General features: G+C 41.4%; 1 protein-coding gene across 10 annotated transcripts in view; it reads left to right on the top strand.

The window, feature by feature from the left end:
• The window catches only part of ZHX1 (zinc fingers and homeoboxes 1), a 29,533-nt gene extending 6,036 nt beyond the window's left edge, over positions 1-23,497 (top strand). Inside the window, exons 2-5 of one of the 10 annotated variants that reach the window (XR_016465310.1) lie at positions 7,999-8,134; positions 10,586-10,769; positions 12,232-15,344; positions 15,444-20,203. Coding sequence is in view for 1 of the 10 variants with exons in the window: in XM_031591185.2 (XP_031447045.1) it covers positions 12,447-15,071 (2,625 nt within the window). In the remaining 9 variants the exon portion in view is untranslated. The other 9 variants (XR_016465317.1, XR_016465316.1, XR_016465314.1 and 6 more) reach the window with 9 other exon arrangements.
• The last annotated feature ends 2,698 nt before the right edge of the window (positions 23,498-26,195 follow it).

Genomic DNA, 26,195 nt, shown 5'->3' with positions numbered 1-26,195 from the left:
CGGTGAAATAGAAACGGGCAGCCATTTCATTTTGAAATACCCCGCCCTCCTAAACAAATATTAAAAAGAAAATGTAGGTTTTGGCCCCTGGGTATCCCAGTAATTTCCACTGATTAAGTTGACGCTTGTAATTGGGATCTAGATGGTCCATGTTTTGCAGAACATTGAGTATCTTTGTTTTCTGATTTCAGTAGAGGAAGTCACAAGATTTATACAGTCCCTTTGATATTTTATTTAACCCGATAACTGCTTGGGAAGGTAGGATCCTGTTTGGTTTACCTTTGTCCTAGATTCGGTTTTAATATCTAATGCATAAATGAAAGGGGTGATCTTTATTCCTAATGATTCACGCTGCCTCAGAGCACCGTGGTTTCGAGTTGTGCTGCCTTTCCCACTGGGGGATGCAAACAAAAGAACAATAATTTCAGACTCCTCCTTCAGTTTCCAAGAGAACCTTAGCTGCTCAGGGATAGCTCTGAATTTTAAAAGCATTTTTCTCCCAAATTATGTATTGATTGCACATAAAATAGCAGTGCTGTAATGTGCAATTTAAAACAAATGCATGATGGCGCTCATTTGCTTTTAATGTTGCTTTTTTCCAGCAGAAAACAAAAAGGGGATTCTGTTCCCATAAACCAGTCTTGCAAAACCCTTACAAACATTTATTAGTCTAGACACAAAATATTCTCACCCAGCCTCATCCTGACGATGGCAAAAAGAAACCGACAAGCTAATATTGTACTTGGCTGTCCAGAAAAAATAAAAAAGAAGGGGATGCTGGGGGTGAAGGGTGGGAATTTTGCCCCAGGCCATCAAACCAGTAACGTTTTGCTGGGGCTGCCTACAACAACAGATGCGTTTGATTCCCGTGGGTTTTCCAGGCCTGCCTATTCTCTTATGCTAAACTTGGACACTCTCATAAACATTCTCTCTGAGCACCACACCCTGGTCTTATCCTGGACTCCTTTGAGTTGGTTGATTTAATAATGACATTAGACATATTCGTCTTGCCTCTTTACCCGTTTTTCTGTTCCTCTCCTTGCCCTCGAAGTGACTTAACAAATGCATTAATTCAAAAACATTTAAAATATGTGGGAATTGGAATAACTGGTCAAAATCAAAATGGTTTAATATGGGAGATTTGACCACAGTTTAAATCTGAATGTATGGAGCATTGATCTGAATGATCTATTCTAGTTTTGAACTGCATTTGTACTTTTGATATCTGTCATAAATAGCAAATGCTTCCCACTGTTTGGTTTCATGGTTGTTTGCAAAGTTTTGCTTAGAGGGATAAATTCTCTATATACAGCGTTATTTTATCAAGCCTTTACCTCAGCATTCAGTTACTCACATTATTAATTTTTACATCTCATCATTTTCTTAGAAAATAGTGAGTTACACATATCTTGTGTTTCAGATGATGATTAGCTCCTGTCACTCCCAATTTATGCCAGACTGCATTTGGTCAGAAATTAAAATTTAATTGAAAATTCGCCTAAGCAGCATTATGTGTCTGTATTATTAATTAGTTGCTGTGAATATGGAGAATATATAAGAATATGTGTTTATTGAAGCTTTTAAAAACCCATAAAGGAGTCAAAATGCAATACTTACTTACACTTAGTAGATTACATTGATTGTTTCTGTGATGATATATCCATGTATGTTAAGGTTTTAGCCCCAGTGGAGCTCATGCTCAAATCCTAACTGGAGATCTTATATAGGAAATAAAACGTCCTGCTTTTTCAGCTCTGAGGGAATGGAAACTTCTCTTGTCATTCAGAAAAAGATTTGTATCTTCACTCAGTGCAACTGTCTTCAAACTGAATGGCTTTCTATACAGTCAGTCATTGATTGCCACTGATTCCATGTTTTCACCAAAAATTTCCAACTGGCATCTAAAAGGAAAATATATATATATTAACCAAGTTGTTTTTTCTCTGTTTTCTTTTTATATTCCATTAATAAAAAGGATCTGTTTATAGTTAGAACAGTACTTCAGCCAGTGATCAGTGCACTTAAAGGCGGATGACTGCTTTAATGTTGATAAACCAGGTGTTACTTATGAGGGAATGCATTCAGTGTATTCGTAAAACATTAACATAAATTAACAAAGTGTTTCTAATTAACTGATTTTGATTTTCCTCCTCTAAATAATAGCATGCTTAAATGGAGTACTGATTGTTCTCTTCCTGCTTGGCCCCCAATGCTATCTTCCGTGGCATGCAATTTTTTGAGGTTTTCTCATGCTGCTTAAGTCTGTTTTTCTTAGCACGTATGGTATTTTAAATAAAATTCTGCTGTCAATTCTCATTTAAATCAGTCAGAACACTGTTTTGACCCTAGGATATCTATGCAGCTTTAAATTACCTATATATTTTCAAACAAAACTAATCCTATTTTGTGTTTAAACTTAATGTAAAAGCCCTGCAACTTCATTGGAAGCGCAGTGTTTTATTTAACTGCATACTTTTCACTTAAGTCCCGTTGTCCTAATTTTCCATGATTATACCAGTACGTGGCAGACAGGTGAAATAAAGTAGCCTGTTTCTTTAATCCATTTTCTCTCTTCCCTGCCAGGACAGCTGGGCTCCTTCTGCCAGAGTAGCTCACACCACTGACAGCTCTGGGAAAACAGAAAAAGGTGCAGCCCCTGTTCTACCTATGGCAGCGTCTCCCGGACTGGAGGTGGAGATTACAAATGGGGTTCTGGGCAGTTAAGAGAGGGAAAAATAAGTTGTGGAAGTCAAGTTTGTGGACAGAATGAGGGGAGTGAGCCTGGAAGGGGTGTTGGCTCCTTAAGAGCCTTTATTTCTCCCTGGTAACTTGAGTACGCTCTTATCTCTCTGACTTCCCCAGGTGACCGAACTTCCAGATTCAGCTTTTTATTCAGCTCATTATCCTTGGAAAGCTCTGTATTGCCATGTCTTTTACTCTTTTTGTCACTGGCCTCATTGGCAGTAAACAGTGTTTATCCATACTGTGAGTACACAGAATAAGACGCTATCTCCCACAGAAATCAGCAGGAGCATCTTAGTAGTACAGAACAGTGCTCAGCAGGAGGATGGAGTCAGGTCACTGTTGCAAATAAAAACGCTTTGCTTTTTGCAAAGGTTAGCATGGAACCCAGTGGTGTTTTATTAGGTGGTTGAGACCTGCAGAGACTGTTTATGCAGGCAACTCAGTCTGGCCTCCTTGCTTTTTGTTATAAGGTGATGCATCCCCAAATCATAGGGGAATGTCTTAGTTTCAGCTGGGATCGCAGAATCACAGAATTGATGGAATTGTTTTCTTCGGAGTGTCTGGTATGATTCTGTGTTTTGGTTCTAGGAGAATCCTTTTCTCTTAGTAAATAGTTTTAGCTCAGCCCACAAGTTCTACTTTGTTTTTCTCAATTCTCTCCCTTCTCTCCCCCATCCCACTGGGAAGCTTTGGGCGGGAGTGAATGAATGACTGTGTGGTGCTCAGCCACCTGCAGGGTTAAACCAGAAAGAAAGCAGAACGGAAGGCCCTTCTGGACATCAGCTAATCCAACCTCCTGCTCAAAACAAGGTTACCTTTGAAGTTAGATAGGGTTGTTGTGGGTCTTGCCAAGTTTTGAAAACTTCCAAGAATTAAAATGCCTTTAAAGTTCCCAGTACATCTCACGACCTCTGCAGCAACTGCCTGCACTCCACAGCCAGGACTGAGATGCTGTAACTGCCGTGGCTGTGCCCCAGAGTTCTTCAGGAGCAGACCAACGGCGTGTTGGCATTGCACTGTGATACTCACCAACCTAAGCAAGCTTCACATTCTTGTTTTGGTCTTGATGGTAGTTCAGCACTGCAGTGAGAGTATTGCACTTAATGGCAGGGTCTGAGTGCCCTGCATATGGAAGCTCAAGTGTTTCATACTTGTTTCATACTTGTTTCATACTTGTTTCATACTTGTGTTGTGAAAAGCGTGGCTGCATGATCAGTGTTGGATCAGGCCAGAGGATAACATCCTGAAGAAATTCTGGAAGGTCAGCTGTGCTTGCAGGCATGGACAAAAAGTTGTATACATGTCTCCATTATGGAGAAGTCTGTCAGTGGGGACCAGGTGAATTTTAGCTTTCGTACACCTTGAATTATGTAATTTGCCTTACAGTAAAGTTGATATATGACGCTGGAAGCCATGTTAAAAAGATATATATATCTAAAATGTCAGCTCCAAAGTCACGTTTTTGACTTGCAAGTGGAGAAGCAAAGCATGTGACAAAATAAATAGAAGACTTAACTGTGTACTGCACTCTTTGATCTTTTCATAAAGTGATAGCTAAGGTGCTGTAGGAGCCTTTGAGAAGGGGTGGGATGGGACACAAGTGGGGCTGGGGCATGCAGGAGGGGTGGTAAGGAAGTGCAGGTGAGCAAAAGCTCACAGAGCCTGTGTGGCTCTGAAGAGTAGTTGCAGCCTTGATTGTTTGCCTTAAAGTCCATCTCAACAAGTGCTGGACTAGGTTTGTACAGTAGGATCTCTTTTTTCAAGTGACACTTTGTGTACATGCTTATTTCTATTTATAGAATACTGGCTCCTACAAGCACTAGGTTCTTTTATGTTCAAATATTTTGGGATCTTTTACAAATTACTTAAATCCAAGATCTGTATTCTGGTATACTCAAGTCTGTGCATGGAGTATGTAGCAGTGCATGTTAGCATCTTGTGGTGAGTCCATTCCAAGTCCTTGTTTTTGTTTTCTTAAGGTCTCTGACATGAGAATTTCTGATTTATTTCTGCCTTAAGGCTGCTTTTCCTCTTTATTCCTTGAATTTTGGGGAAACGTTCAACTGGTTCAAGAGCAAAGTGAGCAGAAAGTGAAGAAGGAAGCAAGAGATGGAAGAGAGGCAGATTCTGTACGAACCACTTTTTCTGAACAGCTCTGTGCCTCAGGGATTTGACATAGGAATCAAAATTTGGCAAGGATCTAGCCCTAAGGTCTGAGAAAAGTGTTCTGCTGTTTTCAGAGAGAGAGAGAGGGAAAACGGGAGAAAAAGAAAAGAATTTGGCAGAATTATGAGCCATAATGTATCGCTACCTTTTAGTATCCAAGGTAAAATTTATGGGATATTTTGTCACCTGCTCTTGATGGTACTTTTATGCCTGTCATGCACATTTGCATGCTTCTTTAGATTACCTGCATTAAGTGGGTTCCCCTCCTCTGTGTAGGTTGGTACATTGGCATGCAGCAGTGCAGTGCTGGCCTGGTGTCAGGTGGAGCTCTGGGAGCCAGCAAGCCTGAGATCTCGTCCCACTTGTGTAAGGGTAGAGAGTTCCCAAGCCTGTAATTGCCGTTGAGATTTCATTTCACTACAGCAAAGGGAAAATAATAACGGATGCAAATAGCAGCTGATCTGAAATCCGGTTTCCAGTGTGATGAGGGCATGCACAGTTAGTTTCAGTCGGTGGAGGAGGGGGAGAGGAGAGGGAGACAATCTGTGCTGAGCTGTGTCACCTCTAACAGCGCGGGGGTTCCTGTATAGCAACGAGATGATGAGAGAATGAGTCGGGCTATCTAGCAAAGGAGACCATCTGTAGGGCTGCTGCGTTCCTCCCCGAAAAAGCTGAGAGGTGCCTGGGGACATGAGCTCCAGGAAGTGAAAGGAAGGTCTGGTACTTCCAGCACTAGGCTGGGGCCTGGGAAAGATAAGGTCGCTAGAAATTTTTCAGCTGAAAGAAAAAAAACAAATGCACATTTGAGTTGAAAGGAACATTTTGTGAAGTCGTGTCTGTGCCAGATTTCTTCGTTTTAAAGAAGGAAATCCCAGGAGAACAAAACCTTTTGTTTTGATGTTTTAAGGAGAAACTTCTTCATAAACAGTTTCTAAAGCGAATCAATTCTAACTGTTATGGTTTTTAAAAGCTAACCTGAAGCAAACATTTGGGGGGTTGAACTAAATGTTTAATCAACCCAAAATGCATTCTGCAATCTTTTCAGGTCAGTAATGTTATTTCCTCTTCCTTTCCGTTTTCAGTGTAACAGCATGGCAAGCAAAACAAAACAGCCGTAACTATGCAGAAAAATCAGTCTCCAACTCTGCTCCCATTTTGTTGGATGTGACAGACATTTATATCACTGATCTTAGCCAGGTCCGTTACTTTTAAGAATGATCCTGCAGAGATGGTAAAAGCACCGAGTGCTCACAATTTGAATTAAATACCATAGGGGGCTAAAAATCAAGACCTGCCTATGAGATGTTGAGCTGCTAAAATAGGTAACAGAAAATACTTGCTTATTTATGTGCCTGAGGAGCAGAGACAGGAACATATATGTTAAAGATGCTGCTTCACCAGTACACCCATGATTGTTAAGTACCTGTCAGATTTGATCAGTAGCTCTTACGTGATCAGACCTAAAAACTGGCTATGGTTTTGTGTCAAAAGCAGTAGGATGATTTGTGCTCACTGTAGAGGTATCTGGGAAGTATTCTGTAACAGAGAAAGATAACATAGGTCATTTAATGATCACTTCTAGCCTAAAATTCTGATGTTTACAGTGATGGATATTATGCTCATTATCCTTCAAAACCAACAGGGATTGGAGTTAACCATGAAGATTGTCATATATTCTCTGGCAGGCTCCTTTTAGTCTCTAGAGGGCTTCATGTTCACTTCCCATTTCTCAGCCTCAGCTTGGGTCTGTTTTTGGCTTATTAGAAGGTGTATGCAGGCAGGAGTAGAGCAACTTTTGGTATTTGCCTGTGGGAGCCATTGCAAACTAATGCAGCAAGGACTTTAAGCTTGCCCCTGTATTGTAGCACACCTGAAGTCCAACTGCTATCAGTCTGATAGGTTTTGCTCCCATTTTGATGTGGAACATGTTTTAAAACTGGAATGAAATGTGAATATTGGGGGGTTTACACTGAGATTTGGTTTTATTTTAGAGTAATAAGCAGTAATACCTTCTATACGTTGCAGGTATTGAACAACTGAAGAAACTGGCTCCGTAAAACATTATCTTTCACCTTCCTCACTGAAAGCCAGTGTAGTGGCAGCCCCATCAGAGCAGATTGTGGCTATACTGAGCTCTGTGCAGAATAGTTCTTGGCTTGGATACAGCGACTCAGACAGAATGGTAATAGTTAACAGTGTGCTAAACAAAGGATTGACAGTTCCGTATTGTTGTGGATTAACCAGAAGCTATACAAAGAAGACAAAACACAGCTTTCTGTGCTGACAAATAGGCAATTTATAACGTAGGTGATATTAAAAGTTAGAAGTGATTCGCATTCCTCAGTCTTCTCCTAAGCCACCCTATTTGTGCACATTCTTCCAATGGCATTATTTGAGTTTGGCTCTATGTTGTTTTGTTGTTTCTTCCTCCTTTTTTTTTTTTTTTTTTTTTTAAATGGTGGATAGAGGTGTCATGCAGCAAGTAGGGAAAAAGACTTTTCATAAAGCATACAGCCTGAACACGTGTACAGTGTGTTTTGTAACGTCATTTATTTTGTGCTGCATCAGCTTTTCTTGTTTGGAGGCTGGAAGGAAGGGATAGGTCGTAATTTTGTCCTGGAAACAGGTTCTTTTACTCTTTTTCTGTCGTTGTCAACCATGTCTTTTCCTTCTCAAACTCTTATCAAAGAGGCAAGAGGTTTCTGCCTGCATTTAAAAAATACTTACATAAATCTTTATCCAAGCCTGCTACAGAGACAACATCTAAGTGTTGAATTTCACTCTGGAGAATGTCTGTCCTAGTAAAATTATTAATGAATTGGGGTTAGTATCTGTTTGTGTTCTATTTCTGAAGAGCTGTGCCTGAGCAATTGCCAGCTCAAAGATAAAATATAAGTTCCTGGACCTTCAAAAATGGGTGCCTGCACTCGCTTTATATTTTTGTTTGTATCTGGGAAAATACCTTTTATGGACTGGTTTTGCTAGAAATGTCAGTTGTACATAATTTTACTGCAGATTTTGAAAAAGGTTTTACAGTGGTGTTTGTCTTGAGAGATGAAATGTCACTAATTGAAAGTTTTCCTATAGATTCTTCCACTGAAGGATCATTGAATGATTTGGATTGGAAGGAACCTTAAAGACCATCTAGTTGTAACCCCCTGCTGTGGATCCTTCAGACCAGGCTGCCCAGGTGCCCATCTGACCTAATCTGGAATGCCTTCAGGTATGAGGCATCCATAGCTTCTCTGGGCAGCCTGTGTCAGTGCTTCACCACCTCTGTAGTAAAGTCTTTCTTCCTTACATCTAATCTAGATCTACCCTCTTTTCGTTTAAGACTATTGTCCTTATTGTCACAAATGCCCTTGTAAAATGCCTTTCTTCACTTCTAAGGTACAGCTGGCTTTCTGAGCTGCAAGCACACGTTTTTAGCTCGTCCATTTTTTTCATCTACCGAAACATCCAAGGCTGCTGTCAATCCATTCATCTCTTAGTTGTCTGCTAATGTTTGGAATCGTTCTAATTCAGGTGTATTACTTTGGTCTTGGCTTTGTTTAACCTTAGATTCACAAGAGCTCATCTTTCAAGCTTGTCCAGGTCCCTATGGATGTCATTCCTTCCTTCTATCCTGTCAGCTCTACCGCCTACCTTGGAATCATCTGCAGATTTCCTGAGAATGCACTTGATCCCACTGTCTGTGTCATTAATAAAGATATTAAATAGTACTGGTCCCAGGATGGACCTCTGAGATCACCACTCATCAGGGATCTGCACCTGGATATTGAGCCATTGACTGTAACTCTCTGGATAAAGTCAGCCAGCCAAAGATGCTGCTTTTGGCATATTGTGAATTCTTGAAATACTTCATGACAAACCAAATTGCACAACACAGTTTCAGTACAGAGAAATAAAAATACAGTCCAAACAGGAATAGAATACCTTAAAAATATTTTCTTATGTATTTGATCCTGAAATATTTAAGGGGCAAGCCAAAGTATCCTCTGGACCATTACTGATGGTCTTTAAGAATTTGTGAAGGCTGAGAGGTGGTCTTTGTGGACACAAAACAAGCAAACATAATGGCAATATTAAATGAGAGAGTGAGGCATGAGCGGAGGAGGAGAACATGCAGAGAATTACACATCAATTAACAAAATATTTGTACCCAGAAATATATAGGGCAAATTTACTAAAAAAAAAAAAAAAAAGCTATCTTTAAGCACCTAGATAGCAAGAGATTTTTTCTTTTAAGGAAAAAAGAAAAGGTGAATTTCTCAAAAACAAGTTACACACACCAAGCCAATTAATTTACTTTCATTCCCTGTTAAGGGAACAGGATGTCACAAACCCTGCCAAAGACAAAATACATGACAAGGCTGCACTTGGTGTTCTTGTAAGCAGTACAGAAGGGATGTTTTAGAGGAACTTAAGCACAAAGGTGATGCATAATTGCTTTGATTTTTTATGCAAGTATGAGTTTTCATAATTACCTGATAAAGTGAAAGAGCACATCAAGCAGCGTGCTACAGATGAAGTAATCCCATTGGTAACCAGTGCAAGGGAGCCGAGGTTTCTGTACAGTTTGTAGAGGAGAGAAGGCTGGGAAAGGTTGCAAACATCTGGCTTTGTTGAGATTTTAGCCAATGCTGTTGTAGCTCTTCATAGCTCTTATTTATACAGGATTTTAAAATCACAGTGTCCTGTGGGGGGGGAAAAAAAAAAAGGACAAAAAATAGTGTAATGAGTATCATAGAACAGTTTGGGTTAGAAGGGACCTTTAAGATCATCCAGTTTCAACCCTCTGCTACAGGCAGGGTCACCTCCTTCTAGACCAGGTTGCTCACAGCCCCATTTAGCCTGGCCTTGAATGCCTCTAGGGAGGGGAGGAGAGTATAGGAACAGTTTCCTGCTCAGTAAACAGCAGAGGAATGGGATAATCTTCTATGCACGATGAGCAAAACCAAACCACAGCAAAAAGGGACATGTTACAGAGATTAAACTACAAAGGCACAGATGATCCAATTGCACGTAGGCTTATAGGCACTATGAATGTTGTTTGCTAAGGGAGGGAACAGGGGAGAAACGCTTATTGATTTGTTGGACAGGGTTTGCGCTTTATTTATTATCTCAGGCTTTATCTAGGCATGCTGCAGTGTCATGTGTGAGGTCAAACACTGCTTTCACTTGTGCTGTGGGCCAGCCTAGTGTGACCTTCAGCAAGCCCCTGTGCCTGTGCAGGCAGCCCCATAATGATGGATCCTACGTTCTCCATTCTGGATGCGTACTGCAAGGCGTCTTAGTTACCTTCCAAACTGCAACTTCAGCCAGCTTCACTGGCTGCCAAGTAGCTTTTGAAAATTGGTATTTCTGGTATTTCTGAAATTGTACTCAGGATGGCAGAAGGATTAGGTAATACCACCCAGCTCTTCTCCAAGAGAACTGCTCAATATACAGTTTTGGCCGTTGTCTGCCTTTTGTGATGAGCCCTCTGGCCCCACACGGAAGTGGCACAGTTAATGGTGCTCTACCTCTCACCCCTCAGAACATGGAGACAAATGGATCCATTTGGCTTTGCTTCCTGGTTTTCTCACTGCAGAGATAAATGAGGTGTCCTGTGATGCATGCTTTGTATATACATTAAAATAAATACTTTTTGCATCTCTGTGCTGTTTTCCAGAGTGCCAGCATTAGTTTGTGGAAGAGGAGTGTTGTTCAAGTCTGGTGCTGTGAAATAATTACGATCCTGAAGTGATGATTACCTAAGTTTTATCTGTCAGCACTGTCGGTGTCCTTAATGCTGCGTAACCATACCCTTGGCATAAGGAGCCCGTTGTGCCAGGCTGTGCACAGAAGAAATACAGGTAGATTTGAAGGATCACTTACAAACATCTGGGGAGGATTTTTGCAGAAAAGTGTGGTGATGTGCACAGTCTCAAAAACAGAGGTTACAGAGCAGCACTGTGTGGTAGCTATAGATGAACACTAATGTCTTTGGCCTTAGGAAAATAATGTGAAGTTAAGAACAGCCTCTGCTGCCCACGTAATCAAAATAAAAGATTGTGTTTGGAGTGGAAATGGTATTTTTTTTCCCCTTCTCACTTCTTTACTCTTCCTTTTAAGCTGCTCTTCTTTTTTCTTTTAAGATTTCGTCATGAGCAAAGATGGCTTTCTGTTTTTAACCTGTTACATGCTGATACCTTTATAAACCTTCTGAAACAGCTGCTTGAATCTTCCTCTTGCACTTGAGCATGCTACTCCTTTGGGAAGTAGGTGTTGTTCTGCTATCTAAAAATTCATCAATCTATGGGATTTCTGGCACGAGAAATCACTGTCTCATTTTATTTTAAGAAGGAAACTATTACAGAGTTTATAACCCTTTTCAGTAGCTTGTGCATCATTTCCAATAGACTAGTTATGGTCCCCGTGGGATAAAAACTCTCGCCACTCTGGGCAATTTAAGAACATATTTATTCTCTGAATTTATGTAGGCATCAAATTTAATTTGTACTTGTGTAGTTTTTTCTTAGAAATGAAGTAGGAATTCTGAATAGAAAATATATAATTTTCTTTGGCTTCTGCCTACTGTGTCACTCTTTATTCCCTTTTCTCTATTGAAGTTTCCATGGTCAGTCTTGTCCCAATTAATGCATGGAGCCATAAAAACAGTGTAGTTAATTGCCACGTGCTAACAATTTATTGGTCTGGGATTGGCCTTCAATTGGAGAATGACATCTGGGGAGCTAGGATGAGAGGAGGACTGGCATCCTTGTCTGTTGGAGTGTCTTGAGAAGGCATTGTTTTGTCTGCTTTCAAACTTGGGAGAAATGACCTAGAGCATGCATATATGTACATACATAATGCAGTAGAAAAATATGCTAAACATGCCTTTTCTAGGAGCCTTCACACCCTTGGGCATAGCAGACAAGACCATCATGGAGATGTCATGCTGGGGATGAGTTTGTGATGGGGAGGACTTGAGTTTCCATTGCAGCTGAGAGAGAATGTTGTAGCCTAGATAAAGCAGCCTAAAAGTAAGACTGCCAAAATGATGTAGAGAAATAGAAGATTGCATTTTCTATGCCATTCTCTGTCTTATGCCTTTCGTTGCATTCATTGCATAAATTTCAGCCGATAATAAGTGGGTTGGAATTTGCTTTTCTTACTCTAGCTTTGAGGATCGACCTCTTCTTGGAATGGGTCTGCTGGTTTCAGGGGTGAACAGTGGAAGACTGAACACCAAAGGGTTGAATTAAATCATGCTGTGTATCAGAATAGAAGATACTCTTTAAATTGAACTAATTATACTGTCTCTTCTTTGCACAGGTGGTGGATGTGGACTTTAAAACAGTGTCTCAACATTTCATCCTCAACTGTCCCTTTTTAATCTGATTGCACTACAAAAGAAAAGCTGCTAATGGGATAAATGTTGAGACGTTACAAGAACTGACTTGAAGTACCAAAAGCCATTATTATTAATCAAGAAGAGCTTGAAGCTAAGTCTGTATCTGACCAGTCAGTATCACTTTCACCTAACAGGCATGGCAAGTAAACGAAAATCAACAACACCGTGCATGGTCTTAGCCAACGAGCAAGATCCGGATCTAGAAATGGTATCAGACTTGGAGGAAGGGCCACCTGTAGTCACGCCAGCAGATAATAATCCTCCAGCAGAGAGCATAGCAAGCGAAGAGGATGTCCATGAGAACGTGGATTCAGACAATCAGAAAAATACAAATAAAGTAGAAGGTGGTTATGAGTGTAAATATTGTACTTTTCAGACTCCAGATCTCAATATGTTTACTTTCCATGTGGATTCAGAACATCCCAATGTAGTATTAAATTCATCCTACGTTTGTGTAGAATGCAATTTTCTTACCAAAAGATATGATGCTCTCTCAGAACATAATTTGAAGTACCACCCTGGAGAGGAGAATTTTAAGTTGACCATGGTGAAACGTAATAATCAGACAATCTTTGAACAAACAGTAAATGATCTCACTTTTGATGGGAGTTTCGTTAGAGAAGAAAACGCTGAACAGGCTGACCCTTCTGAGGCCCCCTCCGCGGGGATCTCCATTAGCAAAACTCCTATTATGAAAATGATGAAAAACAAAACAGAGACTAAACGCATCGCTGTTTTCCACAATGTGGTCGATGACATTCCTGGTGAAGAGAAGGGAAAGGAAAATGAGCCAAACTCTGAAGAAGTAGTAGAAAACCAACCACCATCGGCAGTTTCTGAGTCCAAAGCAAGCCATTCAGTTGTTTGCAGTGCAGCCGATGTAGCTAGTACGGTTGTGACCCCAGTGATTCAGCCTGGGGTGGCACAGGTTATAACAGCTGTTACAGCTCCACAGAACTCAAACCTGATCCCCAAAGTCCTGATACCTGTGAACAGCATTCCAACCTATAATACTGCTTTGGACAACAATCCTCTTTTGCTCAACACCTATAACAAATTCCCGTATCCAACCATGTCGGAGATCACCGTTCTTTCCACTCAAGCTAAGTACACAGAGGAACAGATTAAAATCTGGTTTTCTGCCCAACGTCTGAAACATGGTGTGAGCTGGACACCAGAGGAAGTGGAGGAAGCAAGGAGGAAACAATTTAATGGCACAGTGCATACTGTGCCACAGACAATTACCGTTATTCCAGCGCACATTTCCACTGCCAGCAATGGTTTACCTTCAATTTTACAGACATGCCAAATAGTTGGTCAGCCAGGACTTGTTCTCACTCAAGTTGCAGGTGGAAGTACATTACCAGTAACAGCCCCAATAGCTTTGACTGTAGCAGGGGTCCCAAACCAAACCCAGTTACAGAAGAGTCAGATTCACACTGCTCAGCCTATTGCAGAAACCAAACAAGTTGCTGCCGTTCCAGCCCCTCAGCCTATCAAAAATGAAACTGCACTAATGAATCCCGATACCTTTGGCATGCGAGCAAAAAAAACAAAGGAGCAACTGGCAGAATTAAAGGTCAGCTACCTTAAAAATCAGTTTCCTCAGGATTCAGAAATTAGTAGGCTTATGAAAATAACAGGCTTGACGAAGGGAGAGATCAAAAAGTGGTTCAGCGATACACGCTACAATCAGAGAAACTCAAAGAATAACCATGGGATTCATCTCAACAGTGACTCATGTGCCACCATCATTATTGATTCAAGTGACGAAATGAATGAGTCCCCAACAGGAGTTACTCCACAGAACAAGTCGTCCTGGAGTGCATTTCCTGACTTCACCCCACAGAAGTTCAAAGAGAAGACTGCTGAGCAGTTGCAAGTCCTCCAAGCAAGTTTTCTTAATAATCCTGTCCTTACTGATGAAGAGATGAATAGGTTAAGAGCCCAAACCAAACTTACCAGGAGAGAGATTGATGCCTGGTTTGTGGAAAGAAGGAAATCTAATGTCTCAAAGGAGGAGGGAACTGAGATGAATGAGAGCAATGCCAGCAGCTCAAAAGAAGAAGCTGGAGAAACATCTGCAGGGGATGGAACAGCAGGGTCAAAATCAGGGGGCTCTGCTCCAAGCAAAATAGGCAAAAAATCACCAGAGCAGTTGCACATGCTTAAAAGCTCCTTTGTCCGTACTCAGTGGCCATCTCCACAAGAATACAACAAGCTGGCAGAAGAAACGGGGCTCCCAAGATCAGAAATTGTGAGTTGGTTTGGAGATACTCGCTATGCCTGGAAAAATGGGGGATTGAAGTGGTATTATTATTACCAGAGTGCCAATGCAAACAGTCTGAATGGCCAGGGCTTTTCAAGGAAGAGAGGGAGAGGAAGACCAAAGGGGCGGGGAAGAGGGAGGCCTCGAGGAAGGCCTCGGGGAAGCAAGAGGTTAAATTGCTGGGACCGAGGTGTGTCTGTCATAAAATTCAAAACTGGAACAGCAATCCTGAAGGACTACTATATGAAGCACAAATTCCTTAATGAGCAAGACCTTGATGAACTTGTAGCTAAATCTCACATGGGGTATGAGCAGGTCAGAGAGTGGTTTGCAGAAAGGCAAAGAAGATTAGAACTCGGAATAGAGCTGTTTGAGGAGAATGAGGAGGAAGATGAAATGTTGGAAGATCAGGAAGATGAAGAGGAAACGGATGATAGTGATACTTGGGAACCCCCACGACACGTTAAGCGTAAACTTTCAAAATCAGATTGATGTGCAGTTTGGAATCTGGGAGCCAAAAACCCGTGAATTAGATTTGATGTTATGGTGAAGAGCCAAACAATTTTTCACGGCCTTCAGCTTCAGCAAGCACCTGCTTAGCATCTTCGTTGCACTTGAAGAAACGTGGGCAAGATGCTGTCTGCGCAGGCAACAGATATTTGCTTCCTTGCTACCAGAGATGGACGTCCTCGGGCCTAGCTGAGCATGTGGGGTTATAAATCAGCGCCAGTTCAGCTCCTCCTCTTCCACGTGACCAGTGGGAAGGTTCATCATTCACATGACTGCTTCTCAATATTTAATTGCCTTATCTTGTTTAATTCCAAAAAACAAACAAACCACAGACGCATTTTTTTGTTGTTGCAGGAGAACATTACCTGCTCGCAAAGGAGGAAAATGCAAAAACCTAAGATGTCTTTTTGCAAACATCACTTCACCTGAAAGGTTTCAAGGCCTGGGTTTATTTCTTAAGGAAAGAATTCAAAAGAGAAGGGGAAAAGTGTGACAAAGGAATCAATGAACATAGGGGTGAGGATTGCTTGGTTTAAGAAAACGAGGTGATATTGGCACCTTTTGCGTATCTTCAGAGTGTTTTGGGTTTACAGAACTTGTGTTCAAATGTTTCTTGCTGATAATTATGAGCTAACTGAATGAGTTTACTGCTAGAAAATGCTTTTTGTTAAATTTAATCAGCGTATCTTACATCAATTTAATTTAAATGCCTGGCAGACTTGATGCAGTTGATAGTAACATTCATTTTTAGCTTGTGCATTCTTTACTTTTTTGGAAAATGGTTAGAAGCTATGTGTATTTCTAACGAACATGAGTAATTTCTTGAAATCTTACACTGTATTTTAAGGTAAACGTGAGGTGGGAGCTGCCTAAAAGTCATTCAACATTGCTTAGGGTTTTGTAAGAATACACAGATACAGAGATGAAAAGTGTCTTCAGGTGCTAGCAAGAAAGTTTTTCAAGTATGTGGTGGCAGTGACCTGCTTTTTAATTTTCAAGCAAAATGAAGTTATATGCCTTTTAGGTGCTTAAAAATGGTAAAGAAACCAGTGTTCAGCTGTTAACAATAGCCCAATTGAATGTCTTGCTTGCAAGGTTAACCTAAAATTCATCCTACTGAATTAAGCTCACCGATATTCTGGCTGTTCTTAGGGCTGCTGGGTGAAAAACTTGTTTGTAGAGATGGTTTCATCTATGTGAACTGAACTCCAAAAGTAGTCTAATCTGATAGGGAACATCTGCATCTTGAGTAAGTGCTTGTGTATATATATAGAATGGCTTTTTATACATACATAAAAAGCCATTCAATCTCCAGGTAATGAAATAGTAGCATAACCACCTTAAAAATAATGGGCCAAATTCATGAAAGCTAGGTTATGCAGATATCTGGCATCATAGAAAACTGGTACTCCAAGAAGAGTAGTTTGTGTTCTGGCTACTGTCAGTCTGTATTTTTTAGGGGTAAGTTATATTTAGACGTCAAAAATGGATGATGAGTTGGTGCTGCTGTCACCAGCACTGTCTGCTTTACATGGGCACTAACAGGAACTATCCTGGTAATCTCCCTTTACACCTCTGCCAACATCTTCTCTGCAGGCATTTGCATCTATTGACCTACAAGAGAGATTAGTGTGGAGAAAATGTTCCCTAATACTTCTGCATCTCCAAGAATTACTCTTTCTTCCTTACTGTGATAACTAACTGTTCAGAGACCAAGGAAATGCTTTCAGTGATGATTTTCCGAAGCAGAGGAATTCATGTTAGATCTGTATTTCATGTCAGATTGTGAGTGAAACCTGGGTGAAAAAAAGAAAGGATATAATGTCTGACCAAAAAAAAAAAAAAAAAAAAGTGTTGTTAACTTACCTGACTCACCTTCCTCCCTGGACACGTGTAGCTACCTTTCTGCTCTCTGATTGAATGGGCTGCCTGAATTGTAAGATGATGTTCCACTTGAAAGTCTTTTTCTAACCTGAGATTGCTAGAAATACTGATGTGTGTGACACAGTTTTGATTATCAAACTGTTTCCTGGCATCCAAGACTCAGGTCAGTGAAAGCAAGGCACAAAGCAGCCAACAGTGTGATGCCTTTATCTCTTGATGCTTATCACTGTGAGGACAAGCCTAGAATCCCTCAGCTTGACTTTGGGATGGGAGAGAAGGAAAACTTTGTTGGCAGTGTTCTCTGGAATGCTGTGACTCTGGGTGCAAGGTGGTGTAAGAGAGATCAGGATCTGGACTTTTCAGCATGAATTGCTACAGTGGTTGGGAAGTAGAGAAAGAGATGCTGTTTTTAAATTTATGAAAAAATTAAGGCAAATCTTTGAACTGCTTGGGAATATGCTTTTAGCAACCAAAATCTGGAACTGCCTTATATCTTAAGGACAAGTCAGAATTAATTTTCTTTCCCCCCCAAAAAGACCCAAGAAGCCTGTCTAAACATCTCCATTTTTGTTAGCAGAGACTTAATGTAGGTTATCGCTACATCGAGCCTTCTTTAGAAGATGGGAAAAATAAGGATCCAAGTTAATTATATGATTAAACTGGGAAATTTTCCATTTTGGCAGCGTTCTGTTAAATAACACTCAACTATAATGGTAGGCCTTAGTACATCTGATCTCAAAAACACAGGAAGAGGAAATGCATTGTTTATTAGACTAAATATAGTTGTATTGGATGTCTTCTTTCCACAAAATGGTCAGAGGGGATGGCTGATGTATACTGGTCTGGGTTTTCAAGCACTGTAAACACTACAGTTCCTTGTATTCCAGTGGTTTTAACAGTATTTGCAGCCCACTGAGACCCCATTTCAGAATACAGATCTGAATTAAACAAGCTCTGGATTGGATAATGAGAGATGCAGGGTACCCACATTTCCTATAGACTAGATGCACATTGTAAGCCTTTCAGTTGTGCCAAGGGTGAGAAGAATCTGGGTGAGTTCAGACCTGAAGACGTCAGTTGTATGCATTTATTATTACTTATAATCTGTTTTGTTGTAAAAGAAGAATCCATTAATTACCAGTTTATTTCATGTTTACAGCATGTATGTATTTGCACTGTGTACTGTGGGAGAGAGGGAGACACCTTCCAGAGGCCTCCTGCATCAAATGACAAGAAAAGCACTGGAAAGAGCTGTCAGCGTGCTGGTGGCTGACAGGATGGACTGCTTTGTCTGTAACTTGTGGTCGTGGCTGGTTGGAGCTCAAAACTGCTGGTAACTGTGGTTAGTCCAGATTCATCTCATCTCATGTTAGGCTGCTGTGCTCCTTACCATGGTGCCCAAGGCATATTGCATAGTCTGAGAGAAATAGAAATTGTCGAGGGGATACAGCACATCCTCATTCTCTCCCTGAATTGATGTGAGCATCAGTTCCTCTGGAGCTAAAGTTGAGCTTTCTCTTTCATCTGCTGTCTCTGCCGAGAGTACTTGATGTTACAATGCTAGTTAATGCTGTCTCTGGGATACAGTTAACTGAGGATGAAAGTAATCCTTTGCTAGAATTGAAAGGGAGAAGGGCTAAAAGCAAGCAAGCAGTGTCACAACTGGTGAGCCATCCGCTGTCCCTGACCACGGTGCTTCATAGCATGTTCTGCTCTTGCTTCTGAGTACAATGGAAAGCACGGTTCTGTCTAACTAATGCTGGCTTCCCAATGTCACCCTCTTAATAACCCCAAGATTGGTGTGAGTTATAAAAAGAAAGTCTGAGTTACTCTCCCTTGCTTTGAATGAGCTAAGTGCTTGTGTGGTGTGCAAAGAAGGGAAAATGCAGAATCTTGAAGAGACTGCCTGTTGCTTGCCCTGCAGAATTCACATACCTAGAACTTGCTGAGCAAAACAAATGTTACTCTTGCTGTTTTGACAGAACAAGTGTTGCAGTCTCTCGTGTTTAGCATGTAGAAATCTCTGCTTTGATTTGAAAGCAAAAGAAAGATATCTGCCACCTCGTGATTAGAATTTACTGGATTATCTCTAATACACCTTAGTAAATTAGGCCATTCGATTTTTCAGCTTTGTCCAATAATGATTTTCAAACTTTTTTCTTTTTTTCCACAGCATTATATGCAGTATTGTTTCTGTCTGTAACTTTGAAGGAAACTCATGCAGAATCCACACATGGCATGAAATATTTTTTTTAATGCATGACTTGCTGACTTTGGGCAAAAGCCTATTTTCTTCCTGTGCACCAAGGCAGGCAAATACACTCCCTTCTCCTCTGCAGAGCAGAGAAAGGATTTTTGAAGCCCATGCAAAGCGATTCACAGCACGATGCAGTCCCAAAGGCCAGAAAACCCCAGCATGCAGACATTCTCCTCCTCCTTCTCTATTTTCCTCTGAAATGAGAGCACAGCAGTAACTCTGACAACTGGTCTCTGGCTGCTGAGTAATAAGCTGTAGTTTAAGGTCAGGAGTATTTTCCCTTTTGCACTTAATGGAGTACTGTGTATTCGAATTGGATCTCAGTGTTTGCTTTTGTAGATACGATGGTCCCAATTTGCATCCTTCACCACCTCCTCCTCTCTGTCTATATTCATATCTCCCAAGGAGAGAAGATAATTGTTAAGATTCTGTAATGTTAAATATCCCTGCCCTTACCTGAATACACACAAATGTAGAGCGCAATGAAATATAGTTCTTTCTTTGATTTAATTTATTATTTATTGGAAGATAATTTTGCCTGCATTTAGTAGTAATGAAAATATAGTGTTGATGAGAGAACAGGAAAACTGTTGAGAGATATTCACAGTGCCTGGGATGATGGTATAAATTCCGGATGGGAAGGGCAAGTGCAGGACTCAGTTCCCTGCCCTGAGCAGTGCTGCGTTATGCTTGCGTTCTCCATCAGGCTTTTGATATCCTAGGGCTGAGTACATGTGGTATGTGGCATGACACAAACTTGTTGGGTCAAGTGACTTAAGGTTTATGATGTATTAAAATTAGGTAGGAAATGAAAGCTGTAGCAGAAGGTGAACATTTCAATAACTGTACATGCTCAGTAGCTTGAATTTCTGTATTGTTATCTGACTTTTGAAAAGGGAGGTTTTGAAGCACAGGCAGGTTGTAGACAGTATTTTCAAGTTTAACGGTCTGAGCTTTTCGTTTTTTTTTCCTTCTGCAGTGAAGAGCATCTGCATTTTTTTCAATGGATACTCATTTAAAAAATGACTTAACGCAGCATTTAAAATGTGGAATGGTAACTGTGGATCCCACAGCACTTTTCATGAATTAAGGTGGGATTCACCTGATTGTGTGTCGATGTCTGCATTTGAGCAAGACACCGCAACAGCTGATCAGTATAGCTAACGAGTGCATGTCAGCAGCTCATCCTAACCGCCTGCAGTTGATCAGAAGAGCTGCACCCTAAACTCCACTGACTGTTACAAGTGGCTCGCAGACACTGGAGTTAGAGCCATCTGAAGTTAGGTGAGATGCAGCCTCACCTTGGAGCGTGCTGGCTGGCTGGCAGCACTGGGTGTTGTGCCCCGTTAGGCTTTCCTTGTGGTTAGCCACGGTACTGTCCTCCGCTCCCCACCTGGTGTATGTTGGGAGGTGTGAGGCCTTGGTTTGGTTTTGGTTTTGGTTGTTATTCTAGAGCAGTGGCACTGCAGTGGTGGATAAAGTAACTGATCATTGGTTAAAGAACTGTGGCATCAACATGGTTTAGAAGTTTCTAAAGTTTTTTAGAGAGAATGTTACTATATGAACATTGGATTGTGCGTATCTTAAAATGTGTTTAGACAAGAAAGGCTTGTGTCCCCACTGATCAAAGCATTTCCTTACACTTATTCAGTACTAGATATCTATAATTAAACGTATTGTAAAGAATCTGCCAGAATGACAGAAGATTTGAGTTGTCTTCATTTGTGATACAAAACAACCAACCACAAGAGCTCCAATACGATTCTGAAATGTTCCCCATGCCTCCAGTTCCAGCTTACAGAAGCATTTCCAATTCTACTTAGTTGGTTATCTGCATGTATGCTTACAGTTTGTACAGAAATGCACTAAAAATGAGTTGCCCGACTCGGGAAGGCTTTATATTGTATAGAAAATGTGGCACTAGGTACTGCTCTTCATGTGCACAGGAGAGTTAACAGGTGTCGATCTCGTTTACAGAAATGATGGAGCTTTGCAATTTTCTATAATACATTGCAATATATTTAAATGTCCTGTTTGACATGTGAAATGAAATTAAGTTAATGCATCGTTATGTATTTGATTATGAGGAAGACGATTCACTAACGACCAGCAAGGTTTTTAGAAGGTGTCCAGTATGTAGCAGTCTGTGTGATCTGTCTGGTGTATGTGATGTTAAAGGAAGCAACACTAATATTATCGTTTAGAATTAAGAGTTTCTTACGAGTGATGCAATAGCTTACAGTGTCTTTCCTTTGTAGCTGCCCAATGTGGTGAAGGGGAAGCAATTGTTGAAAAAGTTCAAGATAACTGGTTAACTGTGAATGGGCCTAATCTTTCGTGAAACCAAGAAAATATTTGGACACACACAGGACTTGAATACTCAAAAGGATTGGAACTTAGTGTTGTGCCAAAGTTAAACTACTGCAGTTGGCAGAAGTTCTGCACTGTAAATAGAAGACTGATTAAAAGACAGCTTGTAAAAAAAGAAAAAAAAGATCAAATTTTAATACGCTACGTTTTTATTCTGATACATGACGGAAACATTCTGTTTTAGACCTTTTTTGAAGAGGCTTCAGTGACCACTAGATTTTGTCCTCTTATATTTTGTTTGGCCTAATACTATATGTTCTAGTAAGATGGGCTTTACTGCCTGTGTTCTTTGATACGTGATTAAGCTTATAGCTTGAGTGACCAAACATTTTACAGAGTAAAAGTTCTTAGAAACAGTATAACGTAACTGATATTTCTGTGTCTTATTTATCAGGCTCTGCACAAACTTGGGAAGTTGTGCTGGACTTGTACAACTTACACGTGGGAACGCAGCATAGTGCTTGGTATTACAAACCTAAGCCTTTGAGGCAGTACGGATCTTGTCTTTGGATTTATTTTGTTATTTTTTGAGGCAATGAGATGAACGGATGCTGCTGTAAAATATTTGTAATATTGCCATTATTGCTTTCTGTAGCAATTACTGCTTTTGTTTCAACAGATAAAGAAAATAAATCAGAGATAGAAAAATCCCAAAAGAAGCCGGTAGAAGAAAGGATCACGTGGGAACTTCTGAAAATAAACTTTGTACCAAAAAATTTGAAAACAGAAATAATGGAATAAATGTCTCCTTACTGACTGTGTGCTTTTTTAAAAGGATGTGCGGAAACCGGCAGCCGCGTTCACATGAAAATGTCACCGTCTTCGTGAAGCGTCTTTTTTTCTCCGTCCACAAACCTGAGTGTCAGTGATGCTCCAGGTGCGTTAGGTTTGGATCTGTGTCCTGGCTGAGGAGCCGGCACGAAGCAGCCTCACACGAGTCACTACAGCAGTGTGGTGCTGGCTGTTCTGCCCCATCAGCAGGCAGGGCTGTGCACAGAGTTTTGCTCTGTGTTCACACTGAAAGTACCTGGTGTTGGAGCAGCAGGGGCGAGCAGCAACCGCTTCACCTCCCTGCTGAAGTCCTTGTCAGTTGGATGTCACGCTTGGTGACTTCAGGGCTGCTGTAAAATGTGTTTTTTCCTCCAAGGAGTCTGGGTCTGAGCACGTTCTGTTGAATGCTGCATCCTGCTGGCTTGCCGGCAGGGCAAGTCACTGGCAGCGCTCCCTTGGAGGCAGCAGTGCTGCCTTCCCTCAGCAGGATGCGCTGCCACACTGTGTGGTGCCCTTCTTGAGGCCCTGCTGGAAAGGAGCTGGAACCCTGCCCTCAGCTCAATTCCTGCGTGAGAATAAGGTGAAGTGCACAGAACCATTCCCATGCTGTAGTGTGGGTCAGTCCCGACAAATCACAGCCCTGGCTGAAGCGGTGACCTGTGCACAGGGCTGGAGGCAAGCGCTCGCCGTTGGGACAGCTTGGTGCTGGGCCAAATAGTTTATTCAGTTCAGTGAAAAAATCAGGAGGGAAAATAAAAAAGAATGTTTGTTCTAGATTCCATCAGCTAAAGAGAGAGTTATGAAAAGCTTTGGGCTGTGCTTCTTTAAACAGTTACCTTTTTGTTTACCGTGTTGTCAGTGACTCCAAAACACTGCAGCTCAGTCCCTATTTTGACAGGAGACCAGCTGGCCCTGTGGCTTGTTTCTCCTCTCCCAGCCTTCTGTTCCCAGCCCCTTCCATCTTCCAGTTGTTCTCATAACAATACTGTCAACTGCTATTTTTAATAATTTGAATACCACTTTGTGCAATGCTTTGGTTTTCTCTCTGCACCAGAAAGTCCCTTCTGGAGTGATGTTAAATTGCTTCCTGTGGAGTTTGCTTTGCTTTGAAACACTGCTGGTGGTGGTCTTCGGGCTGTTTGACTGTTTTCCAACATTTTTGGTTGTTAAATGACTTGCTGCACTTCGAATATGCATATTTCTACTGCAGTAATGTTGGACTAGTAGCACTGTGGCTGTTTCCTTTCAGTCTCAGATAAAATATCTATCTGGTAGAAGAAAAAAAGACAGGAAAAGGGAGATAAACTGATTGGCTTATATGGTTCATTTGGGTGAAAATCAAGGTTGGTGTTGGCAGTAATTCACTGAGTGATTTTTGGTTTTCCTAAATGAAAACCAAACAGGGGAAAGCATAATTGCAGCAAAGTCCATTTTAAGGACTGTGAAAATGTGAAAGAAGCCCCACAAAATAACCTGTGGCACGCTATGAATCAAAAGGGACAGTGCAAATATTAATGCAGTTGCTAACTGCTCTCAAACCTTCAGTTGCTCCCCTTCAGTGCCCAGTGCCTCCATGTGAAGTCCATCTGCGAGGGTTTCTGTGCAGGCATTGCCCCCAGCACACACACAGCACAGGGATAGAGGCTCACTGACACCGTGTGAAGGAAATGCCTGGGCATTTTTCTTAGCAACACCACAAAGGCAGAAACTGCACCACAGCTGTAAGTTGTGTGGTGTTCTTTACCCCAAATCCATTTCACTTCCAATGATTTGAAGAAGGACGTAATGGTGGGCAAAGTCCATTCTCAATTTCTGCATTTTGTTTGCATGTGTTCATTTAGCACTGCTTTCCCTCCACTTTGCCTCGTGCATCCTGCAGGCATCGATACTTGGACAAGGCAAGCGTGAAGCCATATGAGCTAAATTTAATAGCAGTTTCCACTTGGTGCTTTCCAGCTGTGCAGAAGCAGCATGGGAAACAAGGCACTGGAGAATCAAAAAAAGCCAGATGGGTTATTTCCATGTGGAGGCAGTTACCTCTCCATATGGACAAGGAGACGGGTACTGGAGAAGCCCACAGGTCACTCAGGGGCAATCCTGAACCCCTGGAACTGTGTCTTTGATGTAGCTGGTTTTTTCTTTTTTTCCCCCTAATTCTATTGATTTGTTTCTCAGTTCCTGCAGAACAACAGTATTGTAGGGTGTCAGCTTATTTTAATGGGTGCTGTACAAAAGAGGTGCGCAGCACCCAGATGCAGATGCTACAGTGACGTCCTGATGCTACAGGTCCTGTCCAGTCCCAAGGACCTTGTAGCTGTGAAGTTTTAACACACAGCCTGATTTAATCACAAGTAGCAATTAAGCAACGAGCATAACTGTTGCCGTGTTGCCAGGAGAAGTTAATGAGTTTTGAGAGGCAAACTGATAAAACTGAAAAAAAAAGGTGCACAGAAAAAGGCAGACACATCTCTCTGCAAGTCTGGGGTTTGGTCCAGTTAGAGCAGCAGGTGAGCAATGCCTTTGTGATGGCTTGTGTGTAAAGTTTGTATCCGCTGAGTGTCAGGTCCAGTCTTGATGCTAGCCACAGGTGGCTGAGCAAAATGGTCCATCCTTTTGACTCCTGTCAGTTCAGGAAGCGTGCAGGAATGCAAGGCAGGATCACTGTTTGAAGACTGTCTCAGGCATCTGACCATCTTCTTTCTTTCCAAAAAGCCTTATTCCTCTTTTCAGCAGCATTCCTGTCCAACCCATGGGCGTGCTCGTTCTGCTCAGCATTCATCTTACAAGACATGAAGTAGTTGCAGAGCCCATTAATAGTCGAACACATCTGTGCTTAGTGCACCCTTTTGGCAATAACAACTTTATTGGGTTTTGTGAGATCTGAGGGGGAAGGATTATGGCCTAGTTAATGTGGCTTACCAGCAGTTTGAAAGGCTGCGCAGTTGGAAGGTAGATAAGCAAATGAACTGTTTTTGGGGGATGCATCCTCTCTTATCTGTCTTAAAATAAGGGTGATCTTCTGGCTTCTGTAACTTTTTTCTTATTTCTGTGATGCACAGCCCTTCATCTCCCCATTCATTTTTGTCCTGTCTTTGTAGAACTGTGAGCTGGCTGGATGACTTACACAGAAGAGGAATTCCATGACCCACTGGCCTGTACACTCCTGCTCACGCTACTCTGGTTTCAATATCCTGTCTTCCTCTTGCAGACAGTGAGGGTGGGGTGTTGGAGTAGTTTTTAGGGTGAGGAACCATTTCAGCTCCTTTACTTGCCTCTCCTTAGTGCTTGCTTTACCTTCATCAAGGTACAGATCTACATTTAGCAAATGAAGCTTTGTCACATTTGTCTGGTTTCTCAAGCAGCTTGAGATAGATGGAGGTTCATCCTGTTTCTACCAGCGCTTCTTTGAAGATATGCTGAGTTTGAGACAAGTATCATTTTTCTTTAATTTTGTTGGTGGCATCTGGGAGCTTAGAGGTCAGACTTTCACCACTCTGACCACTTATTGCTTGAGAACGGACAGCTCTTGAGGTCTGCAGCTGTATCTCATACTACTGTAGTAACATTTGCTAGTGTTCATCCAAGCTCACCAGAGCTTTAACTGCAGTTTTGCTTGTTGAATCACTTTTTCTTGTCTCTGTTAGTTTGTACCAGAGATAGCCTTGGTATGCCTTTAGCCATGAAGTGCTGTTTGAGTTACCCTCCTGTGCCAGTCATGGACAATATCCCCTTATGTTTGGCACCACACAAAAAGGATGAAAGACAGTTTCTGCTGTAGAGATCTTGCAATCTCAATAAAAGACAAGAGACAATAAGTGCAGGGA

This window comes from Phasianus colchicus, chromosome 3 (genome assembly GCF_987193195.1).
Source record: "Phasianus colchicus chromosome 3, bPhaCol1.hap1.1, whole genome shotgun sequence".
In the NCBI taxonomy this organism is placed as follows: Eukaryota; Metazoa; Chordata; class Aves; order Galliformes; family Phasianidae; genus Phasianus; species Phasianus colchicus.
The sequence above is the reverse complement of the archived record's forward strand: the minus strand, read 5'-3'. Positions and strand labels throughout refer to the sequence as shown.